We start from the raw sequence: 25,202 nt of genomic DNA, 5'->3' as shown, positions 1-25,202 counted from the left end.
GAGTGGCTATTTTGGAAACTTTCTTCTGACCTTGACATTTGCTTTGTTCTTAGATCCTCTAGTCACTGTAGTGACCATCAGCTCTCTAGGACCAGCCCTGGTCCATTCTCCTCCACAGAGTCCCCAGGTTTTGGAGCAAAGCCTATTGCCCAGTAAAGGCTCAAATATTTGAAATTTCTCTTTAGAAAAGAAGAAAATGATTGTTTCTTTTTTGTTTACCCAGCATTCTGATTTCAGCTGAGGGTTTTTAAATTTTCTGAGGGTTTTTAAATTTTATCTCTGGATAGGACTTCATCAAATTTGGCTGCAACCAGGCTGACAGGCCCTTCGCACAGTAAAGGCAGCCTTGGTGAAGAGAGAACTCCCACTAGCAAGTATTACCGGTGAGAGAGAATGTGTGTGTTTAGTCTGAGAGCTGACTAATGTTTATAAGGATAAGCATACTAGTGTTTGCTTGATGGCTATCTTGAAGTAATATTTTTGGGTATAGTTAGGTTATGAGAATTTGTTATCAAATACCTCATTTAAAAGGTTGAAGTGCTGACCTTACCTCTTAGAAAATGCTTAAACAGAAGTTGTTTGTCAGGTAGTGTTTCATATTACCAGTAAAATGTGTGGTAAAATCTAAAAGGTTTTGTGTTCGTAATAGAATTTGTGTTCATTATAAAATATGAGCATCTTAGAATTAACCAGTAATTATGAACGAAACTTTTTTTTTATAAAATAAGGAGTAGTGTGCTGTGTTTATGTAAAGAACAAATTACAAGTAGCCTACTTTAGACTTTCTACCACCACTCCCTCTTTTCGAAGAGAAAATAATTGGTCTTGGCTAAAATTGATTAGGGTGGGTATAAAAAGCACAAAGATAGATTGAGGAGGCAGTTAATAGAAATTCTTTTTTTGTTGTGAATGCTTTGTTAGCAATTCCTATTTCCTATACAATAACCAAATTATGATTACATCTTTCCACGTCTTCTAATTGCTTGTCTTTCTTTGTAGTAATAAAAGAGCAGTCCAGGGGGGTCGTTTATCAGCAATTACCATGGCCCTTCAGTATGGCTCAGAAAGTGAAGAGGATGCTGCTTTAGCTGGTAAGCATTAGGCGGTGACGTGTTCAGTGCCTTCTCAGTGGGTCCTGCTGGTTAAGAAAAATTGCATTGAGTTTGATCTGGCTGGGAGTTTTCAGTTTTTGGAATACATGCAGATTTGTTGCATTTTCATTAAACTCTTTGGTTGGCAAACTTATCAAAAGGTTATTGCTTTATTTGTGTTAAAGCTCGTATCTTAGTAAATAAATACTTCTTCCAATGCAATTGGTTTGATAGCTTTAGCAGATCCTGCTTTCAAACCTATGAGTACTAGGGACAACCATCAGGAAATTTCAGGAAGACATTCAGAACATCTTATGATAATTAATGAGTACTAGGGACAACCATCAGGAAATTTCAGGAAGAAATTCAGAACATCTTAGATTTCCAGGTCATTGGCTTAGAGTTTCAGTAGGCTATAATTTCTTCTCGGCTAGAGCTTATGATTTAAAGACAGATGGAAATTACAGTCAGAGCGGCATAGTAAATTGTCATTTAAACAAAGAGCATTGGGCACTAAAAATCAATGGAAAAGTAGTTTGTTAAATAGCAACGTAAAGAACAGCTCTAGAGGTATATTTGATTTTGTTATCTTTCTCATAAGTGTAATATAATATTTTTTTATTTTACTGTAGATATTTTTATATGTAGAGATAAAATTTGTTTCATGAAGTTATTCTGGCATATCTTGATTTTATAGTCAAGTGTGAGGCCACACGTTTTTCCAGCTGTGTATTTTGTACTAAATCTTCTATAGAAATTTCATAATTACTATAGACTACTTATGAGGGTATGAATTTAACTTTTTTTAAATATAATTTTATTAGTTTCAGGTGCACAAGACAAAGCAAAACTTAGACGTTTATCGTTTATATCCCTCACACTGTGTGAACCCCCCTCCCCCCATCCATTATCCCTCTGACATCGCACAGAGCCATTACATTTCCACTGTCTCTATTCCTAATGCTGTACTCCGCTTCCTATAATGAATTTAATTTTTTGATACTTATCTACAGAATTAAATATTTTTTATTTAAATTAGGCCTAGTCATATCAAAACTGGAAAGAAAATTTATCTTTTTATTAGCTTTGTTTTATGCTGATTATAAAAGTGACACACACATTATGTTTAGATTTCCTTCTTCCATTTGGTTACTTCATTAACCTTATAGTAGCATAACAAATTGAAGAAAAACCACACCATTTACAACATTCCTAAAAAGTATTTATTGCCTTTTGTCTAGTAAATAGTACTACGTTTATCACAAGAGGATTATTATTTAGTAACTTCAGCTATTAAGAAAACAGAGTAGGGGGCAGCCGATGGCTCAGTTGGTTAGAGTGTGAGCTCTGAACAACAGGGTTGCCAGTTTGATTTCCACATGGGCCAGTGAGCTGCGCCCTCCACAACTAGATTGAAGACAACAAGCTGCCACTGAGCGCCCTGTGGGGTGGCCAGATGGCTCAGTTGGTTAGAGCACAAGCTCTTAGCAAGCCTGCCCGGTTCAATTCCCGCATGGGGTGGTGGGCTGCCCCCCCTGCAACTAAGATTGAAAATGGCGACTGGACTTGGAGCCGAGCTGTGCCCTCCACAACCAAATTGAAGGACAATGACTAATGGATCCTGGAGAAACACACTGTTGCCCAGTATTCCCCAATAAAAAAAAGAAAAAAGAATAGATTATCCAACCAATTATCCAATCCAAGGCCATGAAGATTAATACCTACGTTTTCTTCTAAGAATTTTATAGTTTTAGCTTTTGTATTTAGTTCTGAGATCTGTGAATGCCTCCTTGCTCTTTTTCTTGGCCAAGCACACATAGCAAGGAGTCTCTGAAGAAGGCACATTTAAAAAGAGAAACCGTTTTGTAACCTTTTAAAAACAGCATAACTTTTACTGTGTAACATTCAATTTCTATGTAATATTCCTCTAAGTAAACATACAATTATATTAAGCATTACTAACATCTTTAATGAAGACTAGAGATTATTCTTTTAAAATGAGTATTCTCAAACATATAGCTTAACATGCAAGGTTATTAGAAAGAGTTTTTTAAAGTATGGTTCCTTTTTTTTCTTTCTAGCTGCACGTTATGAAGAAGGAGAGTCGGAAGCAGAAAGCATTACTTCATTTATGGATGTTTCAAATCCTTTTTATCAGCTTTATGACACAGTTAGGAGCTGTCGGAATAACCAAGGGCAGCTAATTGCTGAACCTTTTTTCCACTTGCCTTCGAAGAAAAAATACCCTGATTATTATCAGCAAATTAAAGTGCCCATATCACTACAACAGATCAGGTAAACGTCTTCTACATTACGCAGTAAAATGTCTTCTGTATTACCGAATATACGTCCATGTTCTTGTGGTTGAGCCTGCACATACAAGTATATCTTCCTTCCTAAAATGGATAAGGATATTAAAGGTAAAAATGTTTTCACATGTCTAGAGTATACTTGAATATCACTCATATGAAAAGCAAGAAATAAATTTGGTTAAATACAAATATTCTTCGTACTGCAGTAGAGTCAAGAGACAAATTAATGAAAGGTGTTCCAGCTAGACATTTTTGTGTCAGATTGTGGATTATAAAAACTCATGTAGCTCAGAATTTAACTGTTCATTTTCTTATAAATGAACAAAGTACAAAAATTTTTCTGCCTATACCTTTTATTGATATTTTGATTACAACAATTTACCTATAGGTGAATCCCCCAGAATCAGCCTACTCAGCTCTTAGAGAATTCATTAGCTGAAATAATACCTTAAAGATGGTTCATCTGGTTTCCCTATTCTGTTTAGAAAATATTAAAATGATCATTGGAAATTCAGCCTGACAGAATACTTACCACCACAGTATCATTAAAAATAGTAGGAAATAAGCTATATTATAAAATGTGATGTTTTGTAGCGCCCACATATGGGTTAGGTTTTTCAGTATACCCAGATAGAGGCAATAGGCAGGTGAAAATATCTTGACAAGGTGAGATTAAGCTGGTATTTATAGGATGCTTTCATGGCAGAAAACTAACCTTCCAAACAGTAGGAATTAAAATTCTTGTATTTGCTGGATTCTAGGAAATAAGATTGTTTAACAACGTATGTTTCATGGTTTTGCGTTTGTGACTTCTGTTTTCATCATTTGATCAGTAAGATTTATGGTGTTTTTATTTAATCCAAACTTTGGAGGTTTTGTACACAATAGGATATAGAAAATCAGCTCATTTGGCCCTCTTAAAATAACATGGAAATTAAGGCTGCCATTTATTAAGAAAATAGCCTAGAAATTTGTCTTAATACTCTTTGCCTTAGAAAAGATGGTGACTGTCTTGTAGATGTTGAGAGGTTCCCTTTTAATTGAACAATTTTTGTCATTAGTTTCTTTTCTCCCATAACCGTTTTTTAAATTTTTTTTTTAGTTTCAGGTATACAAAACAATGTAGTAGTTAGACATTTGCACCCCTCACTAAGTGATACCCTCCCTCTCTCAATCTACTACCCCTCTGACATTGTATATTGCTGTTATGATTCCGTTGACTCTATTTCCTATGCTGTACTCCACATCCTGTGTCTATATATATAAATTATAGCTGACATGCGTTATTATTCAGCTTCAGCTCCAGGTGTACACTGCAGTGGTCAGGCATCTACACTGTCCCTGAAGTGGTCTCCCTTATAAGACAAGTGCCCATCTGGCACCCTACAACATTTTTACAACATTATTGATTATATTCCGCAAAGTGTCTTTCGTATCCCCGGGGCAATCTTGTGATCTTGTGTATAACCTTTTTTTTTTTAATTCAAGCAGTCTAATTAGTTCAGAAGGAGACAAATCATCAGCCAGCTCATTCACCTGCCTACAACCTTTTTCCAAGTTAGAATTTTCTAATATAAACCTTTGTCAAGTCAGTAATTCTATACCTTTCCCCTCTTTTTAACTTCACTATGACAGTTGTCTGGCACACATATAGGGGAATATGAGGAATAGGGAAACGGCTGAGGCCTAGCTGGCAGCACACTGGAGTTCTGAAGAGTCAGCCTTTAGGACGTGTGATCTACCTTCTTTCCAAAGACACATGCTGAGCCAGTCATGCCTGACAGGAGCTGGGCTACCTTTCGTTACGCTCTCCATCTGAGCAACAGGGAAATCTAGAGCAGTGCTGTCCGATAGAACTTTCTGTGATGGCAGAAATGTTGTTTTATCTGTGCTGTCTAAATACAGTAGCCATTAGTTACACGTGACTGTTGAGCATTTGAAATGTGGCCAGTGCAACTAAGGAACTAGATTTTAAATTTTATTTAATTTTGCATGAAATAGCCACCTGTGGCTAGTGGCTGCTGTATTATGTAACAGTCCTAGGAAGATTTGTTGGCAGAAGGAACATAGTTGAGTGTCATCAAAAGCAACAAAAATGGAAGAGTGGGCAGGAGCTGGATACTGTGGCTTCATCTTTTATTTCCCATTCTGCCCTTCCCTCCTCACTATCCTTGATTAACATCAGTCTGATAAATAACTTGAGATTTATTATAGATTGTCATTTATAAGCTTGGGTTCTCTGCCTGTTCTCTGTGGGTGTTGAGAACACCCAGCACATTACCCTTAGCGTTGGCAGTAATAAGTCTGAGGCTGTAATTTAAACTCTGGGTGCTAGCTGCCTAAGCTATTGCTGAGGCCTGAGTTTGTGCTTGGTTGTTTTTTGTTTTAACCTAGAGATGTTCTCTAACATTCATATCTCTTTAAGCACTACATGGAATTTCCATATGATTTTGGTGAATTTTAAGTAAAACTTTATATGTGGAATGGATGATGTCATTCTAAGAGAGAAGTCTGAAATCTCTGCATTTATTCTGTGATGCTGTTTACACATATTTATTAATACTATTTAGTATATATTAATATATTTAGTATTTATTAATACTATTTTTGTGACTTTGATGGATAAGCATACAAGTACTTCAATCGAAAGATTTAAAAGTCTGTCCTGTCTAAATCCATACAGAGTTAGATTTACCGCAAACCATGACACTTCACTTGATAACAAAGGGTATAGGGACTATTGAGGGTTTGTATTAGTAATAGCCATAGTGTCTGAGAGAAATAGCACAATTCTTAAGACTTAAGTAAAATAATTAAAAACTTCTATTTTAATTAGTTACAAAAGTTTATATTGGAAGAATAGCAGTGAATGGACTCTGACATATCTGCCTCTCATTTACCATTGTAAACCACTGTTCATATATAACACCCCTGGGGGTAAATAAGTGATTCTAAATGCTCCTTCATGGCATGGCCAGTACTTTCTCTTTCCTTTAACACTCATGAACTGGAAGGGCCTCTGATTTTCAGAAATGGGTAGATCGTGATTTTTCATTTAAGGTAGCTTAAAACCTCCTTGATTTTTGTTTCTTAGGATTTGCATGTTAACCACTAATGGTTTTTCCATTAGGAATTTTGCTAGTATGTTTGCTTTGTAATTGACCACTTTACTAGGTCCTCTTATTACTTCGTGTAGTGTTTTAGTTTGTTCTTTTGGACTTTCGGTTAAACTGTCATGTTGCCTAAATATAATGGTACTTTTGCCTCCTCACTTTATATCTTGAAAATGTCACTTCCAGGCCTCTAATCAGAATCATTAGTAAAGATACCATCTAGTGCTTATCAGGATTTTGCACTAAACTTTCAGGAAGGATGCTTCATAATTTTCATAATGGAAAATTCTAACCATGTTTGTCTTTCACAGAACAAAGCTAAAGAACCAAGAATATGAAACTTTGGATCATTTGGAGTGTGATCTGAATTTAATGTTTGAAAATGCCAAACGCTATAATGTTCCCAATTCAGCTATCTATAAGCGAGTTCTAAAATTACAGCAAGTCATGCAGGTATGAATTCTTGGTTTTGCTAAATTGTTGTATGTGCCGTGTTTCACTAAAAATAAGACTTAGCCGGACCATCAGCTCTAATGCATCTTTTGGAGCAAAAATTAATAAGACTCGGTCTTATTTTACTATAATATAAGACCAGGTGTGATGTGATTGATGTGATGTGATATGATACGATACTGGGTCTTACGTTAATTTTTGCTCCAAAAGACGCATTAGAGCTGATTGTCCAGCTAGGTCTTATTTTCAGGGAAACACAGTATAACTGAAATAATTTTACACATTTTGAGTGTGTTCTTTTAAGATGTGTGCTTTCCCCCAGCAATATATCACATTGTTCATTTCTGCCACAAATATTGCCGAATATTTTTTTAGAGTCGTCAGGATCATGTAGAGTAGGAATAATAGTTTAGATTGGGTTAGCTTGGTGAGTAGAAGAAGCAAGGATTGGTTGTATCCCTTCAATCACAGGTGATACTCTATCATTTAAATTTTATTTCTTTGGTTCTAGACTGTGTCTCTGTTGAAGCAGAGTTGGTCCTAGGAGAAAGGACATCTTAGGGCTAATTAATCATTGTACAATGTGCATTAGTTTATCAGATCCTTTCTAAGAACATACCTTGGAGGGTACCTGAGGTCATGGGTCATCTAGGGATTTTTAGACAAGTCATAGATATGAAATAAAAATTGTCCACCTGTCAGTTTTTGACATGGTCTTTCTGGAAAGAAAAGCTCAGAGCAAGGAAGGAGCAAAAGCAATTTTAGATCACCCGTAGAATCTTCATTTTGTATGGTCTACACTGTGATCAACGCTGTGGGTTTCAAGTATTTCCTTTTCAGTATTCTGTATGTATTCCTTAAGTCTGCTGTGGTTTGGCTTTCAGCTGTGTTTGGCAGAAAGTCTTTAAAAATGCATGTGTTGAAAAGTAGATCTTCTTTCACCTCTCACATTAAACTTTCTTCTTAGCCACACTGTTGCTTAAGAAGTCAAGCATACCAAAGGCCATCTTTGAGTTGGCTTTACTTCAATATGGCCAACAGAGCAAGATGCTCCTATACCTTGCCTCAGTGCTTTTAACAAGTCAGTGCCCTTTGTAGTATTAAATGCAGTTTAGCTAGTGTTGATTCCTCAACTCTCTAGATTCATTTTATTAACCTACTTTTTTGTCATGCATGCTTTTGTTAAATTGGGTTACTGAAAATGTTTAATGACTAATTTTATGCGTCCTACGTGCGGTTGTATCTTTCTGAGTGAATCTCATATGTCTAGCTCTTTAATATTCATATATTCTAGGAGTGCTCAGCAGAGTGAGCTTGACTCCCGGGATCTGCTCTGTTTTAGGCAAAGAAGAAGGAGCTTGCCAGGAGAGACGACATTGAGGATGGAGACAGCATGATTTCTTCAGCCACCTCTGATACTGGTAGTGCCAAAAGAAAAAGGTATATACTCTTCTCATAGATGGAGACATCTTCTCAGTTTCTATTTATTTTGTTTTAGATAAGTGCAGGAAAGGTTTTTGTAAGCTATCCAGTATGAATTCTCTTACAAGCTTGGAATGTTTGATTACATGTCTTCTTTTAGAATTCATTTTTAAATTGTATGATTAGTGTTTTTTTGTATGTGCAAGGACCATATTGCTTTTAGATGATATAGATAAAAGTGACAACTACTTGTATAGGTTGGTAAAACATGTTCTTCTTTCTGTCATCCAAGTTATTTTGTTTTAATATGGCATTTAAATAGTGCCACTTAAATTAATTTAGGTAATTTTTATGTGGTGAATTACAAACAATTGTTACCATCACTATAGTGAAGTAAGTCATTACTCTTACCCTTTTGTTAATCTGATTTTATTTGCCATTTTAAGGATGTCATATTGTAAAATAGCCAGCCAAAATTCTTGTAGTTCATAAAATGTTAAGCTAGATATTTTTTCTTTTCTTCCTAACCTTTTTCTCAACTTCCCTAACCCTTTCTTTCTCTCCCGGGTCTTATGGAAGGGGACCTTACTGTGAGTTTCTGAAGCTGGACTCCTATAAAGAATCATGCAAGACCATCTCTTTTCTATGCCTCCCATATGGAATTTCTCTGGCTTGTTCTTTGTGGAACACCATATTCTCCCTCAGCCTTAACTGTCTCACCATCTTTTAAGCATCAGTCCATCCAAGGAGACTACCTTAGACAAGGAATAAGTTAACCACGAATAGCAGGGCTTCACAGATTCAAAATTGAATGAAGAAATCATTAGTAACTGTTGACATAGTTCTGTTCATGCATTTATACATCTACTAATACCAGAGGATTTAAAAAGTGGTTTAGAAGAGAGAAGCTATCCTGTCTTACCCTCTTATAAATAGCATTTGGGAAATTTTTTTTTAGAAAATGACTTTGCTGTGCTATGCCATAGTAACCAAATTGATTGGTGTACCTGAGATGTGAGTCTCCTCCATTACTGGCCTATGAATTTCGTCCTTCCAAGTTCTTGATTTCTTGTAATACCAGGGACAATGGAGGAAAAATGTGAAACAAATCAGAGACATCAATTCAAGAACATCTTTGAGTATAATTATATAACTCCACTACTGCATCACCTGTGTTTTCCAGATCAGTCACCAATCAAAGATAAAAACTTCTCAGGCAAAATAAGGTAATGGAGGCAAAAGTGATGGTTCAGTTATTGCCAACACTGAATGAAAAGAGATCTTAAACTAGTTAAGTGTTAAGAAAACAGTTCTAAGGAAGCATTAGCCCAGGCCAGATCCTTAAAAATTAGCAATCTCTGGCATGTAGTTTGTGGGACAACCCAAGTTGATTAAATGAAAAATATTACTCTTAAAACCTCCCGTAAAAAGAAAACTGAAACTGAGCATTATGTTCTTGAAATAATAAAATTCCACTGCAGACAAAAAGTTCCTTTATTAACAGGTTTCTTGGGAAGTGTTTTGTATGATAAGGTGAAAAAAAGGAATAAGAGAAGAACAAGTATAAATCATAGCTAAAGCAGTAAAAGAACACACAGGTTTGAAATACAGGCATGAGTGGACGTTAAGAGGTTGAGAGAAGCAAGTTCTATACTTTAGATTATGACAAAGAAAATAACATAATGAACCTTTTAGAAGGTAATTATGTTAAAAGGTTTTTGTACGAAATACACTTCACCAAAAATTCAGGCATCCTGAACTTAAGCTTGTCCAGAATAGTCAGCACCAAGTTTTCCAAGTACCACCTGACTTGACTCCTAAGTATTGTGTTTAATTCTATCTTTTCCTTATTTTTTTAATTATTAAAGAGCATGAAAAAAATTAATATTGGTATGTTCTCTTCATTCTGGGAGTGCATTCTTCTCCCCCACCCCTCTACCCAAAAATCTACTTGCTATCTTCCATGTTAAAATGTTCCAAGTGTTTTTAATATCTTTTATTTATTGGATTGAAGAATTCTTTTTTTCTCAACCGTATTTGGTTTAAACATGACCCTCCGATGTTACTTATTTTGTTTCTCTTCACATGTAATGTTTGTTTCTGCTTTCCCAGGAACACTCTTGACAGTGAGATGTTGGGTCTCAGGAGGCTATCCAGGTGTGCAGTCCTTTTTTTATGCATAAACATATTTTTAAAAGTGTAACCTTCTGTGGCATGGTTAGTACTGATTAGGTGAAAAGTGAAGCCTTCAGCATGTGAAATAATGGTTTTTATTTGGGTGCCAGTTTATTTTATGAATAAAGAAAGCAGTATGATTTAGAAGCATAGTTAGTAAAATAAATTCAGAATTAGTTAGCTTAGATAGGTTCAGGAGCTTTAATTTGTTGGTAGCTTGGCAGGGGAGCAGCAAGCCCCCTCACCAATCACTGTGGCTGTGCTTCTGTAGCAGAAGGTAGAAACTGAATATGGCGGCATTGCCGGTGTCCAGGGGCTAGCGGGTGCTAATTCCCTTTAAGGGATGCCTTTTCTAGATAAGGGGATGGTGCAGGGATCAGAATCAGTGTTGGCAATCCACGTGACGTTGGTCTGTGTTGGCACCTATCATTGGATTAGTACTTCTCAAGCATGAATACATTTCCTCAGTCTCTGATCTTGTCCATGTTTTATTTTTTTAAAAGCATCCATTCTTTTGTATGTTACTTAGGATTTTAAAAACAGTCTATGAGTTGCTAAGTTATAGTCCTAGTAATCATTTTGTGGTTGCTTTTATTTTTTTCCTTTGTCATCTGGCATTCGTGGAGTGTCAGTTGCTTACAGAACACCAGACTCTGCTCTTACAGGTCATAAAGGAGAATTCTCAGTCATCGCCTCACCTGCCAAGAACTTATTGGCCAGGAAAAGAGGCAGGTTGAAAACAAATGAAACTATGTACTAAAATAATGACGTAAGGTACACAATTGTATAGTTGTATAGAAATGTTGCATGATTTCCCTACCATGCTTTTCCTTGAAAGTTAGGTGTTCTAAACTTGTCTGTGTTTTGCTACCGTATGTAGTCCAGCCTACAAAATTACTGTTATCATCATAGTCTTCCTAATATTTTCCTTAAGAAAAGTTTCCTTAGTAACATTTTTTTTAAAGACCATGGGGTGTATTTCTTTTATATCATTCATGGTGTATGGCACCGACTCTGGGTAGTAGTAGAAATAGAAATGCAGGGCATCATGGAGTAGTGTTATCGCCCCAAGTTCTAGACCCTAACTCCCCAAGTTCAAATCACAGTTCTTATTAACTCTGTGATCTGAACCTCATCTCAATTTCTTCATCTGAACAAGGAGTTGATGACAGTACCTACATTGGATTGCTGTGAGGACCCAATTGGTTAATATGTTTAAAGCCCTTAGAACTGAACCTAGATGCAGTAAATACTCAATAAATACAGCTCTGATTATTTTCTGGAAGTAGTTTCTGTTGACGTCAAGGTTTGAAATCGGTAGAGTTCATTTGTTTTTAGTCAGATGTTACAAGTCTAGGAAAATACATTAGAAAAGATGAATAAAAAGGTTTTATTCCTTGAACACTTGAAGATGAAATGTGGCAAGCCTTGTAAAAGAAAGAACCTTTGTGTTTACTTAGCTTAACAGCAGGCACCACTGAAGCTCTAGGTCCAGGGAGTTAAATGCTGGGATACCTTGAAGTCCATGAACAGAGTTGACTTTGATTAGAGAGGCTCCTGGTAAGCGCTAACTTGGAAAAGGGAAGGACGTGATAAAAATTAGCAGCCTGGTGATCAGCTAATTCAAATCTCAGTTCTGATTACTCACTTTATGGTGTTAGGTATTCACTTGACCCCTCTAAGCCTCCGTTTTTACATATGCAAAGTTGGGATAATGATTGTACCTGGTTGTCAAAGTTTGAGGATTAAATGACAATGTATATATAGTTCTCAGTGCAGTCACTGGCATATGATACACGTGTCAGCTGTAACTATAAGTAGGACTTTTGTGAGTATATATAGAAATACACATAATAATAAATAATAGCTTCAGGGGAAGAATAATCATGAGGACATTTGAGAAAGTGATCAACCACAAAGTATGAGGCTTAGGACCGACACTGGCGTGAAGAATTGAAAGATCAGATCTAGAAGGGCTATGGAGGTGCTCTAAAACTTGGTGATAAACGAAGAGAAGCAAAAAGTGACAGTAAATCCAGTGTTTCAGGCTGGATGCTTGGAAGACACATTTCTGAGAGTTTAAATTCTTGACTTAAGGATAGATTTTTTTTTCTTATCTGTTGTTATTCTTTGGGGTTTTTGTTAGTTTGTTTTTTGGGGTGTTTTTTTGGGGGAGTCGGGGATGATGTTGATGGTCCTAGAAAATCAGGGATTCAGAACAGAGCCTTTATTAGCTAATAATCTTTGTGCAAAGTAGAAGAAGCACCCATTTCTCAAGAAACTTGACTCATTTGTTGGAAAATTGCTGTAATATACTGCTTTTGTTAGCACGGACCGTTTATGGACTGTCTCCTGTAAAATTCTAGAATCGTATGTTTATTATAACAGTGTCTGTGATCTGAATTGGCATCCCCTTAAGTGCACAGTAATAAACAGCCCTGGTTTTGAACTCCCTTAAGATGTATTTTACTTTACTATGTTCAAATGTACGGATTAAAATAAGAAGATTGAGTATACCACTTACGAGGTCTGGGATTCAATTTTATGCACCTTTCCCATAATGGGGAAGAAGAAACAAACTTTACAGTTAGTCTGAGAGAGGAAGAGCAGTAGGATGCATAGAGGGCTTCTAGCAAGAATCTGAAAGTAAAGTGAAAACAGTAACCAAAAAATACCAAATAGGGGAATATGATAGCTGTCTTTTTGTAATGTAGAGTTTATCTAATTTCAAAAAGTATTTGAAGTTACTTTCAAGAGTCAGATATAGTAAGGTTTGGAAAAAGAAAGCAGATGAACCAGCCATCCAATCTAATACAGTTACTATAAAAAAGTAAGAAGTTTAGCTCTGCTTTTTTTCCGGCAGCCAGGTTAAAAGTAATGGGCCAGTAGTTCTCAGTCTCAAAGGCAACATAAGGACCTGGGAAAATGTAAACAAAATAATAAAACTGAATTGGTTCAAAGATCTTAAGTTACCCTACTAACAAAAGTTGCTTGCCTTTGAGGATGGAAACCAGTTACACATCACTCTCTTAAAGTGTGAATGATTGATACAAATAGAAAAAGGGTACTATTAGTAATGTAAAACCTAAAATAGTAAATTTCAGTTATTACAGTGGTTTCTTAAAATTAGATTTGACATTTTGAGTGTGTCCCATTCAAAGCTGCCTAGTGTCAGAGTTATTCAAGTTGGAGAATGGACCACTCACCGTTCTTTTACTTTTTGGCATTTCCCCTAAATTTTAGTTGAAAGATTTTCTTCCTTTTTAAAAAATTTCATAAAAATCTGTCCTAGACCCACTCTCAGGTGAGTATTTGTAGATTCATGCAGAAAAGCCAAACGGTAATTGGGAGTGGTGTGCTGGAACTAGGAAGCAAACAGTGTTGATCTCCTTTTGATCCAGGGAGGGGCCTCAGTTGAATTGTTCTGCTTGGTATTCCTGGAATGAGGAGTGATCTCATTTTGAGTTGATTTCATTCATTATTGAAGAGATCTTTTAAACTCAGAAGTTGAAAATTGAATTTCTGAGTCTTCCTTTTGAACTTCAGCCCCCACAAGTGAGACCTAAAGAAACCACATCTGACTTTAGTAGTTTTAAGTGTTCTGTGATAATCAAATCAGGTTGTAAGATTTTTCTTTAGAGACTTCCTGATAGTTAAAGTCATCTGTGTTCTAATCTCTGACTAGACGTGGAACTCTGTGGTTTTGGAGCTTTGTCCCAAGTTACTTTTCCATTATCCACTTGCTAAAGTCCTAGACAGAGAGAGAGAACTTCCTCTCACTTCATTGCCCCAGGATGCCTCTTTGGAGAAATATAATCGTTTCCACTAGATGAAACTTTTTCTGTATGACCATCATCTAATAATCACTTACTTGACATAGAGACACAAAAACACTGAGAGGAGAAAATGGCAGGGATGATCCCAATCCTAGGAAACGGGGGTCTTTTTCTCTCCTAATAGGATCACTTTCAGGTTGCCTTGAGCTCCGTGATGCTCGGAAGACACACATTTCTGAGAGTTTAAATTCTTGACTTAAGGATAGACTTTTCTTTTCTCATCTGTTGTTATTCTTTGGGGTTTTTTGTTTGTTTGTTTTTGTTTGGGGGTGGGGGTTTAAGCATAGTTGGAACTTGCAAGAGAAAATATCTGGCCTTTGGCTTCTTCAGGACCCAGCAGTAGAGCGAGTGGTCAGAGGACTAGACTTAGACCCATACAGTCACATAATTTGCTTCAGGAATGAGCTGCCTTCCCTTTATAAGATAGGAAACAGATAAAAAATATTTACCTCTAAGTGCTACATTATGGGATCTTAGTAAGTATCTGTTAAGTAGAAATGAAGTCATTAAGTCTTCATTTTCTTTTTATTTCTTCATTTCTGTTTATTACCTACTTGTCTGTTCACTTGGATACTGCCGGTTCAAGTCTGCCTAGAATTTCTTTATCAGTGTCCTGAAGACATAACAGTGAGCCAGAAATCATATTAAAGATCATCTCTTCTACTTGCTCACTGGGCAACTCTCCTTAGGCAGGCCATTTCGCCTCTCTCAGGCGGTTTTCCACAACGATTAGGAGACTAGCCTGTATGTTCTCATGCCCCCCCCCCTTTTTTTAAAGATTTTATTGGGGAAGGGGAAAAGGACTTTATTGGGGAACAATGTGTACTTCCAGGACTTTTCCAAGTCAAGTTGTTGTCCTTTCAATCTTAGTTGTGGAGGGCGCAGCTCAGCTCCAGGTCCAGTTGTTAGTTGCAGGGGGCGCAACCCACCATCCCCTGCGGGAGTCCACCTGGCAATCTTGTGATTGAGAGCCCGCGCTCCAACCAACTGAGCCGTCTGGCGACCCAGAAGCTGAGCGGCAGCTCATTGACTTCATTCTAGTTGCGGAGGGCGCAGCTCGTTGGCCCATGTAGGAATTGAACCGGCAGCCCCATTGCCCAGAGCTCGTGCTCTAATCAACTGAGCCACCCGTTCGCCCCTCATGGGCCCCATTTTAATTCAGGTTCTAATCTATGGTCCCTTGTTTTTTGTTCCACACTACTCACATGTTTGTTAGCATCATGTCTAACTGGTGGAATTTGGAAAATAATACAGGGATTCACACTCAAGGATGAAAATTTACTCAAGAGCTCAGATGAACCACTTATTCTTTAAACTAGGTTGGGGTTGTGTAATAATGCTGATGGAGGGAGGGATCAGAGACTGATCCTGACAGAATAAATGCAAGAGACTCGTACCTGCTATAGAGACACCAGTCTGGCAGACAGCCTCCCTTTGTTTTCTGGTAATCAGGATATACAGGTGTTCAAAGTGGTTGTCTTAGATGGAACACTTTTTTGCATGTGTGTTTGTTGGGTTTTGTTTGGTTTGGTTTTTGGTTTTCTTTTGTTTGTTTGTTTTTTAATGAGGACTGTTAAAAGCTGTAGGGAATCAATTTCACTCCATTTTTGTTCTATTCTTAAAAACAAGAAATATATTTCAGTTGATAAGATTTCGTTTTCTTTGGCTGTCAGATAGGATCTTCAAGCATTGAATTTCATAAATATTTTAAACAGGTTTGTTTGGTATTCATTGGCTGCTCCTGCCACATTTGGAAATTTTCCTAATATTTGCTTTTAGCTTCCAGCATGTTTATGTGTTTGTGGCATATGTAATCAATAAATTGTAATTGTTATGAAGCACCTGCCCAAGCGATTAATTTGTTTCATTTCACGTTCATCCTTGTATTAAAAAAAAACAAAACTGAATCTGTTCTCATTTTTCCCCTTTTCTACCTCCCCTCTTGACAGTAAAAAGAACATAAGAAAGCAGCGAATGAAAATCTTATTCAATGTTGTTCTTGAAGCTCGTGAGCCAGGTTCAGGCAGAAGACTTTGTGATCTGTTTATGGTTAAACCATCCAAAAAGGACTATCCTGATTATTATAAAATTATCTTGGAGCCAATGGACTTGAAAATAATTGAGCATAACATCCGCAATGACAAATACGCAGGGGAAGAAGGGATGATAGAAGACATGAAACTGATGTTCCGCAATGCCAGGCACTATAACGAGGAGGGCTCCCAGGTACGGACGAGCAGGAATCCAGGCACAGACACGTTTTCTTCTGGATGCTCATGCAATAATGCATTTTGAGAGACAGGTCCAGACGCCTAACTTAGGTTGTTCTCAGTGACTAGCTTACTATTTTGTCTATTCGTAATTGTTTCAAATGGGAGGCAGTACATTATAAAGGTTAAAAGTTCATACTCTGTAATCCTAGATTTGAATCCTGCTCTGCCATTCCCTGTGTATGTAGCTTATCTTTTCTAAGCCTCATTTTTCTCATCTGTAAGTTGGGAATAATAATATTGCATGCATCAGGGCTGTAACAGGATTTAAATGAGATAATGTGTACAGAGCATGTGGCATCGTGCCTACTATTCGAATAAGCACTCAAATGAAATCAAATGGTATTAAAATCTTTCATCATTGTTATTACTATCCTCAATAGCCATACTTCTTTCAAGGATTTTCCATAAAGTGGTATGATTATATAAGAATGAGAATATTCCCATAAATGCACCTCTAAATAATTGATTTTGTTATGAAGGGTCTTGATTTTCAGTTTTTTTATCAGTGTAGCTAAGATACATTCTTGAGACTTTTTCTATTTCATATCCTTTACTTTTTCATTGAGGTATAATTGACATATAACATTTATTAGTTTCTGGTATACAACATGATTGGATATTTGCACTATATGTGTGTGTGTGTGTATATATATATATATATATATATATATAGTGAAATAATAACAGTAAGTCTAGTTAACATTGCTCTCCATACATAGTTACAAAATTTGTTTTCTTATGAGAACTTTTAAGATCTACTCTCTCAGCAACATTCAAATATATAATACAGTATTATTAACTGTAGTCACCATGCTGTATCTTATATCCCTATGATATTTACTTTATACCTGGAAGTTTGTACCATTTGACCACCTTCACCCATTTCACCCAACCCTCACCTCTGGCAACCACCAATCTGTTCTCTGTATCTATGAACTTGGAGGGTTTTTTTTTGTTTTTATTTATTTATTTAGTTTTAGATTCCTCATATAAGTGAGATCATATGGTATTTGTCTTTCTGTCTGACTTATTTCATGTAGCATAATATCCTCTAGGTCCATCCATGTTGTTGCAAATGGTAAGATTTCATTCTTTTTTATGGCAGAGTAATACTACATTCTATAAATGTACCACAGTTTCTTTATCCAGTCGTCTGTTGTTGAGCATTTCAATTGTTTGCATATCTTGGCTGTTGTGAATAGCCCTGCAGTAAACATAGGGGTGCATATATTTTTTCGAATTAGTATTTTGGATTCCTTTGGATAAATATCCAGGGGTGGAATTGCTGGGTCATAAGTAGTTCTATTTTTTATTTTTTGAGGAACCTCCATGCTGTTTTCCATAGTGGCAGCACCAATTTGCCATCCCACCAACAATACATGAGGGTTCCCTTATCTCCACATCCACACCAGCACTAGTTGTTTGTTGATTTATTCATGATAGCCATTCTGACTGGAGTGAGATAGTATCTCATTGTGGTTTTTATTTGCATTTCTCTGATGATTAGTGACGTTGAGCATCTTCTCATATGTCTGTTGGCCATCTGTATGTCTTCTTTGGAGAAATGTCTCTTCAGGTCCTCTGCCCATTTTTTAATTGGATTGTTTGATTTTTTGGCATTGAGTTGTATGAGTTTTCCATAAATTTTGGATATTAACCCCTTATCAGATGTGTCATTGACACATACCTTCTCCCATTCAATAGGATGTGTTTTTGTTTGTTGATGGTTTCCTTTGCTGTGAAAAACTTTTTAGTTTGATGTAGTCCCATTTGTTTATTTTTTTCTTTTATTTCCTTTGCCCTAGAAGATATATCAGTAAAAATATTACTAAGGATAATCTCTGAGAGTTTACTTCCTATATTTTCTTCTAGGAGTTTTATGGTTTCAGGTCTTCCATTTAAGTCTTTAATCCATTTTGAGTTTATTTTCGTATATGGTGTAAGAAGGTGGTCCAGTTTCATTTCTTTTTTCATGTATCTGTCCAGTTTTCCCAACACCATTTATTAAGTAGACTGTCTTTACCCCAATGTAAATTCTTGCTTCTTTTTTCATAGATTAAATGACCATATAGGCATGGATTTATTTCTGGGCTCTCTGTTATGTTCCATTGATCTATGTGTCTTTTTATGCCAGTACCATGCTGTTTTGATTTCTATAGCCTTGTAGTATAATTTGATATCAGGTAGCATGATACCACCAGCTTTGTTCTTATTTCTCAGGATTGCTGTGACTATTTGGCGTCTTTTATGATTCCATATAAATTTTAGAATTGTTTGTTCTAGTTCTGTGTAAAATGCCATTGGTATTTTGATAGGGATTGTGTTGAACCTATATGTTGCTTTGGGTATTATGGATATTTTAACTATTCTTCTTTTCCATGAACGTGGTATATGTTTCTATTTATTTGTATCTTAAATTTCTCTCTTGAATATCTTACAATTTTATGAGGACAGGTCTTTTACTTCCTTGGTTAAGTTTATTCCTAACTTTTTTTTTATTCCATTGTAAATGGGATTGTTTTCTTAGTTTCTCTTTCCGATAGTTCGTTATTGATGTGTAGAAATGCAACCAATTTCTGAATATTAATTTTGTATCCTGCTACTTTACTAAATTCATCAGTTCTAATAGTGTTTTGGTGGAATCTTTGGGGTTCTCTATATAAAGTATCATGTTATTTGCAAATAATGATTTACTTCCTCCTTTCCAATTTGGATGCCTGTTAATATCTTTTTCTTGTCTGATTGCTGTGGCTAGAACTTCCATTCCAGTACTATGTTGAATAAAAGTGGTGAAAGTGGGCATCCATGTCTTGTTCCTGATCTTAAGGGGAATGCTTTTAGCTTTTCCCCATTGAGTATATTAGCTGTGGGCTTTTCAAATATGGCCTTTATTATGTTGAGATACGTTCCTTCTATTCCCACTTTGCTGAGAGGTTTTGTCATAAATGGATGCTGGATTTTGTCAAATGCTTTTTCTGCATCTTATTGATAAGACCATATGATTATTTTTCATTTTGTTTATGTGGTGTATCACATTAATTAATTTGTAGATATTCAACCAACCTTGCACATCAGGAATGAATTCCACTTGGTTGTGGTGTATGATCTTTTTAATGTATTGCTGAATTTGATTTGCTAATATTTTGTTGAGGATTTTTGCATTTATGTTCATTAGGGATATTGGCCTATAGTTTTTTTTGTGTGTGTGTGATGTCTTTGTCTGGTTTTGAAATCAGGGTATTGGTGGCCCTGTAAAATGAGCTTAGGAGCCTTCCCTCCTCCTGGAGTTTTTGACTATCAGGTATTTTTAATTTTCATTGAGCTAAGTCTGCTTCTTTGAGGGTCCAGTAGAAATTTATGAAGAAAACAATACGTGTAAATATGTTTCAAAACTTCTGTAGAAACTTGAAATGATTCTACTATAGTAGTTCTCAGACTTTATCGTTCATGTCTGCGTAAAGTGTGAGAATCACCTGGAAAGCTTAAACAACAAACAAATTGAGGCTTAGGCCTTCCTCACAGAGATGTAATTTTGTTGCTCAGTAATGTTCTCAAGCTTTATTTGTTTAGTTCCAAACTGTTCTAACCTGTGTTTTTCAAACTTCTTTATGGATGTATATATTATATTTCAATAGGAAGTGTTTTAGAGAATAATTTTAAATACATTTATGGAATATAGGTATACAACGATGCGCACATCCTGGAGAAGTTACTCAAGGATAAAAGGAAAGAGCTGGGCCCACTACCTGATGATGATGACATGGCTTCTCCCAAACTCAAGCTGAGTAAGGCAGCTTCATACTTTGTTATTCAGTTTAGTTTATCAAGGACAAATTACTGATTTGCTGAAATAATGTTTAATTAATTGGTGAATGTATTTGAATTTGCACACCAGCATGGAGTTTCTTCCCTTCTCTCAAGCATTCTGTATTTTAAGTAGTTAAACTGTGGGAATACAATATACCATCAATGGTTTTGCTAATTTTCTTGAGTGCATTGGCCATTTTGTAAATGTTAAATAGTAAGAATAGATATTTTTTCTACATACAATGCCTAGAAGAATATAGTGTCAGATTTTGTGTGTGTGTGTGTGTGTGTGTGTGTGTGTGTGTGTGTTTGCTGATGACTAGAATTAAAAATGAATCCCAGCAGCTTCTCCTAGATAGAATTTGAGAGGTTAGAGATGCCGAGCCGCTGTACTGGAAATTAATTCAGCTGTCTTGTGTGTGGTCTGTGGGTGGTAGTTTTATTCAAAACTGAGGGGAGAGAAGACAGTGAAATAATATCATTGGGCTAAACAAGAAGTTTCTGCCTTATTTAAAATACATAAATGAAGTAAATGCCAACAAATGATAGTGGTGTTGTCGTACATTTTTTAGAGCCATATTTGCTGAAAGGGGGAAAATCAAACTGACCCTGCTTTTTTTATATGAAATGACTGTAAGCTGAATTTTACAATAGCTTTGGGTATGACTACTAAGTGATGATTCCTTCTTGTTAAGGTATTTATCTTTTCATGAAACTATAAAAGTATACAGGAGGTTTGCAGGAATGAAACCCTTCCTCTTTTTAGAGACACAATGCCTTTTAAAACTAGATCTAATTCTATAAATTGAGTTAGGAAACTAAAGATCGATTGATCAATAAATAGATAAATAGGTAATTTAACAGTAACTGTTTAAATATACGTAAATACACATAAATTTTTTTAAGTTCAGGTAGAGGAGATTTTAATGTTAATTCCTTTTTCGTTTCTCTATATTATGGAAAATTTCAAACACATACAAATATAAAGAATGGTACAGTGAACTTCTGTACATTATACCTGTTACTCAGCATTATCAAAATTGTGGCATACTTATTTCTGATATCCCCTTTTTTCTCTTTTCTTTGTTTTAAATTCTTTTAAAGAAAATCCAGTCGTGTTTACATAGTTCAGTTTGCATCTTTCAAATATGCAGATACGCTTGACCTATGAACAACTTGGGGGTTAGGGGCATGTGCCAAAACTCCTTGTATAACTTAAATGAGCCCACATATTCAGATCCCCATCTTGGGATCAAAAATACTATTTTCAGTCTGAGGTTGGTTGAATTCACGAATTAGAAAATTGGAGATACAGGGAGCCAACTGTATATTTATTGGGGAAAAAAAATCCATGTATAAGTGCACCCGTGCAGTTCAAACCCATGTTGTTCACAGGTCAACTGTATTTTCTTAAATAACCATGAAGTCATTATCACACCTAACAGAATTAGCAATTTCTTAGTTTCTTCGTTCATCTAATACCTGACAAATTTTAAATTTTACTGATTGTCTGACAAATGTACTTTTACAGTTAGTTTCTTCAAATCAGGATCCAATTAAGTTCTGTATATTACATTTGATTGTTATACCCTTAAACTCATAATCTAGAGCAGTTTCCCTCCTTTTTTATCCTCATGACTTTGACTCTTTAGGAACCAGATCACTTTCATTTATAGTCCTAAATTCTGGATTAGTCAGTTCACTTCTTTGTGGTATCAGTTAACTTTTTCCTTTATTCCCCTTATTTCTTGTAAATGGAAGTTAATTCTAAAGGCTTGAATAGATTCCATTTCAGCTAGGCAAGGATGCTTTTTAGTAGGTTTTCTACACTTAACGTTTCATTGTGCCTTGGTGCAGTGTTCGGGTGAGGTAGAATCCAGAGAAAGTCCACAGGTTGCATTTGATTGATGCTTCTTTTAAGCTTTAAATTCCCCTCCATCTCTCTTTGTATTTTTTCCCTCGCAGTTTATTTGTTAAAGAAAGTGGGTTTGTACCATAGTTTTCCAGCCTGGGTTTTGCTAATTATGTCATTTTGCTGTAGTTTAACATGTTCTTTTGTCCTTTTTATTTCCTATAAATTGGTAGTTGGAGCCGGAGACTGGATCAGATTTAGACTTAGATTTGATCCTAGTCATCTCCCTTTGGCAGAAAAGCCCATGTGATATCTGGTTGTTTCTGTTATGCTAATAGCTATTGATGTTCACTACGTTAACTCATTAAAGAGATGTAAAAGTAGTAATAGTTTAATGTTGTCACTGCTTGCTCATTTACTAGCTGAAGTATTTCTATATAGAGAAACTGCCTTATCCAATATTTCATTACCCGGTGGTAGAGTTTTTGGTTGTTTTTTGAAAGGATAAAACCTAGGCTTCTTTCCCCTTTATTGACCAGTTTTCAGAATAATGCATTGGTTTACTAGTGTCTTCCAGGATGTACCCCATTGTTTTTTTCATTTTTATGTTTCATTAAGAACTACTAGATTTAAACATATTGCTACTTTTAACCCATTGCCCTTATTGTGCTCATGTCCCGGGCTGAATGCTGGGGTGTGTGTGTGTGTGTGTCTGTCTCTCGCCCTCGCCCTCGCCCTCGCCCTCGCCCTCGCCCTCGCCCTCGCCCTCGCCCTCGCCCTCGCCCTCGCCCTCGCCCTCGCCCTCGCCCTCGCCCTCGCCCTCGCCCTCGCCCTCGCCCTCGCCCTCGCCCTCGCCCTCGCCCTCCCCCTCGCCCTCGCCCTCCCCCTCGCCCTCCCCCTCGCCCTCCCCCTCGCCCTCCCCCTCGCCCTCCCCCTCGCCCTCCCCCTCGCCCTCCCCCTCGCCCTCCCCCTCGCCCTCCCCCTCGCCCTCCCCCTCCCCCTCGCCCTCCCCCTCGCCCTCCCCCTCGCCCTCCCCCTCGCCCTCCCCCTCGCCCTCCCCCTCGCCCTCCCCCTCGCCCTCCCCCTCCCCCCCTCCATCCTTCCATCTTTTCTCCCTACTCCTCCCCTCCCCCCCCATGTTCTTTTCACATTACCCTGGTAAGAAGTCATTGATAGGTTCTTTACTGTTTAGTGTTTCAAGACGTACCAGGCTCTTCTTGTGCTGACTGGGAATCGGCCATTTGCCAAGGAGCTATTGACATTAGTATTTGAAATCAGTATTTTAAAACTTAAGTCTATATAGTCAAAACTATATAGAGGTATCCAGACTTAGGAAAGTGTGTGTGTGTGTGTGTGTGTGTGTGTGTGTGTGTGTGTATGTTATATTTAAAGATAAAATACATCCTGAGTTTATACTGATACTCTCAATTACGATTTAAGGCTACAAGGTTTTTATTCAGTATCCTCTGTTTTAACATCTGCATCTCTCTTTTCACCTGTGATGAAACTCTCAGTTCTCAAGGATATCACAGGTGATAGAATTAGAATGTCACATAACTACTTATTTTCTTTATTTTGTCTTATTCACAACTATCTCAACAGTACTTACTCGCCCACCAAACATATGATTACTGAAAACAGTTTTAAAGTTGTTTTACAGTTCCTTCTTTGTCAATAGGATATATTTCACTAGAGATACGCTAATTACTGTGTTTCACAAATCATTTGGCATAGTCCCATTGTACCAAATAAACAGACAAATTTAAGTTCATTTATTTCATTTTATCTATTTAACATTAAATCTCTTTTTTTAGGTAGAAAGAGTGGCATTTCTCCAAAAAAATCAAAATACATGACTCCAATGCAGCAGAAGCTAAATGAAGTCTATGAAGCTGTAAAAAACTATACTGATAAGAGGGGTCGCCGCCTCAGTGCCATATTTCTGAGGCTTCCCTCCAGATCTGAGCTGCCTGACTACTATCTGACCATTAAAAAGCCAATGGACATGGAAAAAATTCGAAGTCACATGATGGCCAACAAATACCAAGATATAGACTCCATGGTTGAGGACTTCGTCATGATGTTTAACAATGCCTGTACATACAATGAGCCTGAGTCTTTGATCTACAAAGATGCCCTTGTCCTACACAAAGTCCTGCTTGAAACTCGGCGTGACCTAGAGGGAGATGAGGACTCTCATGTCCCAAATGTGACCTTGCTGATTCAAGAGCTTATCCACAATCTTTTTGTGTCTGTCATGAGTCATCAGGATGATGAGGGAAGATGCTATAGTGATTCCTTGGCAGAAATTCCTGCTGTGGATCCCAACTTTCCAAACAAACCTCCTCTTACTTTTGACATAATTAGGAAAAATGTTGAAAATAATCGCTACCGGCGTCTTGATTTATTTCAAGAGCACATGTTTGAAGTATTGGAAAGGGCAAGAAGGATGAATCGGTATGTTTTCAAAGCCGTTTCTTTTTGAGAAAGTGTGATATTTAATGCAAAACAGAAGAAAATTCTGCTCTGATGTACTGTTTTATCTTAGGTACATGATTATAGTTGATGGGGCGCTAGTTTGAATTCTAAATAGCCAAAACTTCTAGAGAGAAAGCGTCTAGATTAGGACTAATGAGAAGAGGGAGTAAAACAAAGTTGAAGATCTGTTGAAAAGCATAAACTCTTAAAATATAGCGTTTCACAAAACATTTTTAACGGATAAAAAGTTTATAATTAGAAATAGTAACGATTTTCTTTTAAAGTTTGAGTTGAATTCAAGCATGCTTTAAAAAATTAAAATAGTTCTACGGTAGTAATCTGAGGTTTGACATTTAAATTTGATCACTATTTCAAATACCTAAAAAGACT

General features: G+C 36.7%; 1 protein-coding gene across 24 annotated transcripts in view; it reads left to right on the top strand.

Moving 5' to 3' along the window:
- The window catches only part of PBRM1 (polybromo 1), a 105,401-nt gene that overhangs the window by 30,278 nt on the left and 49,921 nt on the right, over nt 1-25,202 (top strand). For 15 of the 24 annotated variants that reach the window (XM_019724301.3, XM_074313080.2, XM_019724300.3 and 12 more), the window contains 9 exons: nt 288-383; nt 1,000-1,091; nt 3,173-3,386; nt 6,828-6,969; nt 8,312-8,409; nt 10,504-10,548; nt 16,352-16,628; nt 20,355-20,460; nt 24,149-24,791. In XM_019724301.3, the coding sequence (XP_019579860.1) occupies nt 288-383; nt 1,000-1,091; nt 3,173-3,386; nt 6,828-6,969; nt 8,312-8,409; nt 10,504-10,548; nt 16,352-16,628; nt 20,355-20,460; nt 24,149-24,791 (1,713 nt within the window). The remainder of the gene's footprint in view (nt 1-287; nt 384-999; nt 1,092-3,172; nt 3,387-6,827; nt 6,970-8,311; nt 8,410-10,503; nt 10,549-16,351; nt 16,629-20,354; nt 20,461-24,148; nt 24,792-25,202) is intronic. The other 9 variants (XM_074313083.2, XM_074313082.2, XM_074313079.2 and 6 more) reach the window with 1 other exon arrangement.

The sequence above is a fragment of the Rhinolophus sinicus genome, chromosome 5 (assembly GCF_057876585.1).
Source record: "Rhinolophus sinicus isolate RSI-liver-muscle chromosome 5, RSI-T2T, whole genome shotgun sequence".
NCBI lineage: Eukaryota > Metazoa > Chordata > Mammalia > Chiroptera > Rhinolophidae > Rhinolophus > Rhinolophus sinicus.
Note: the sequence above shows the minus strand (reverse complement) of the source record. Positions and strands in the feature narration are given on the sequence as shown.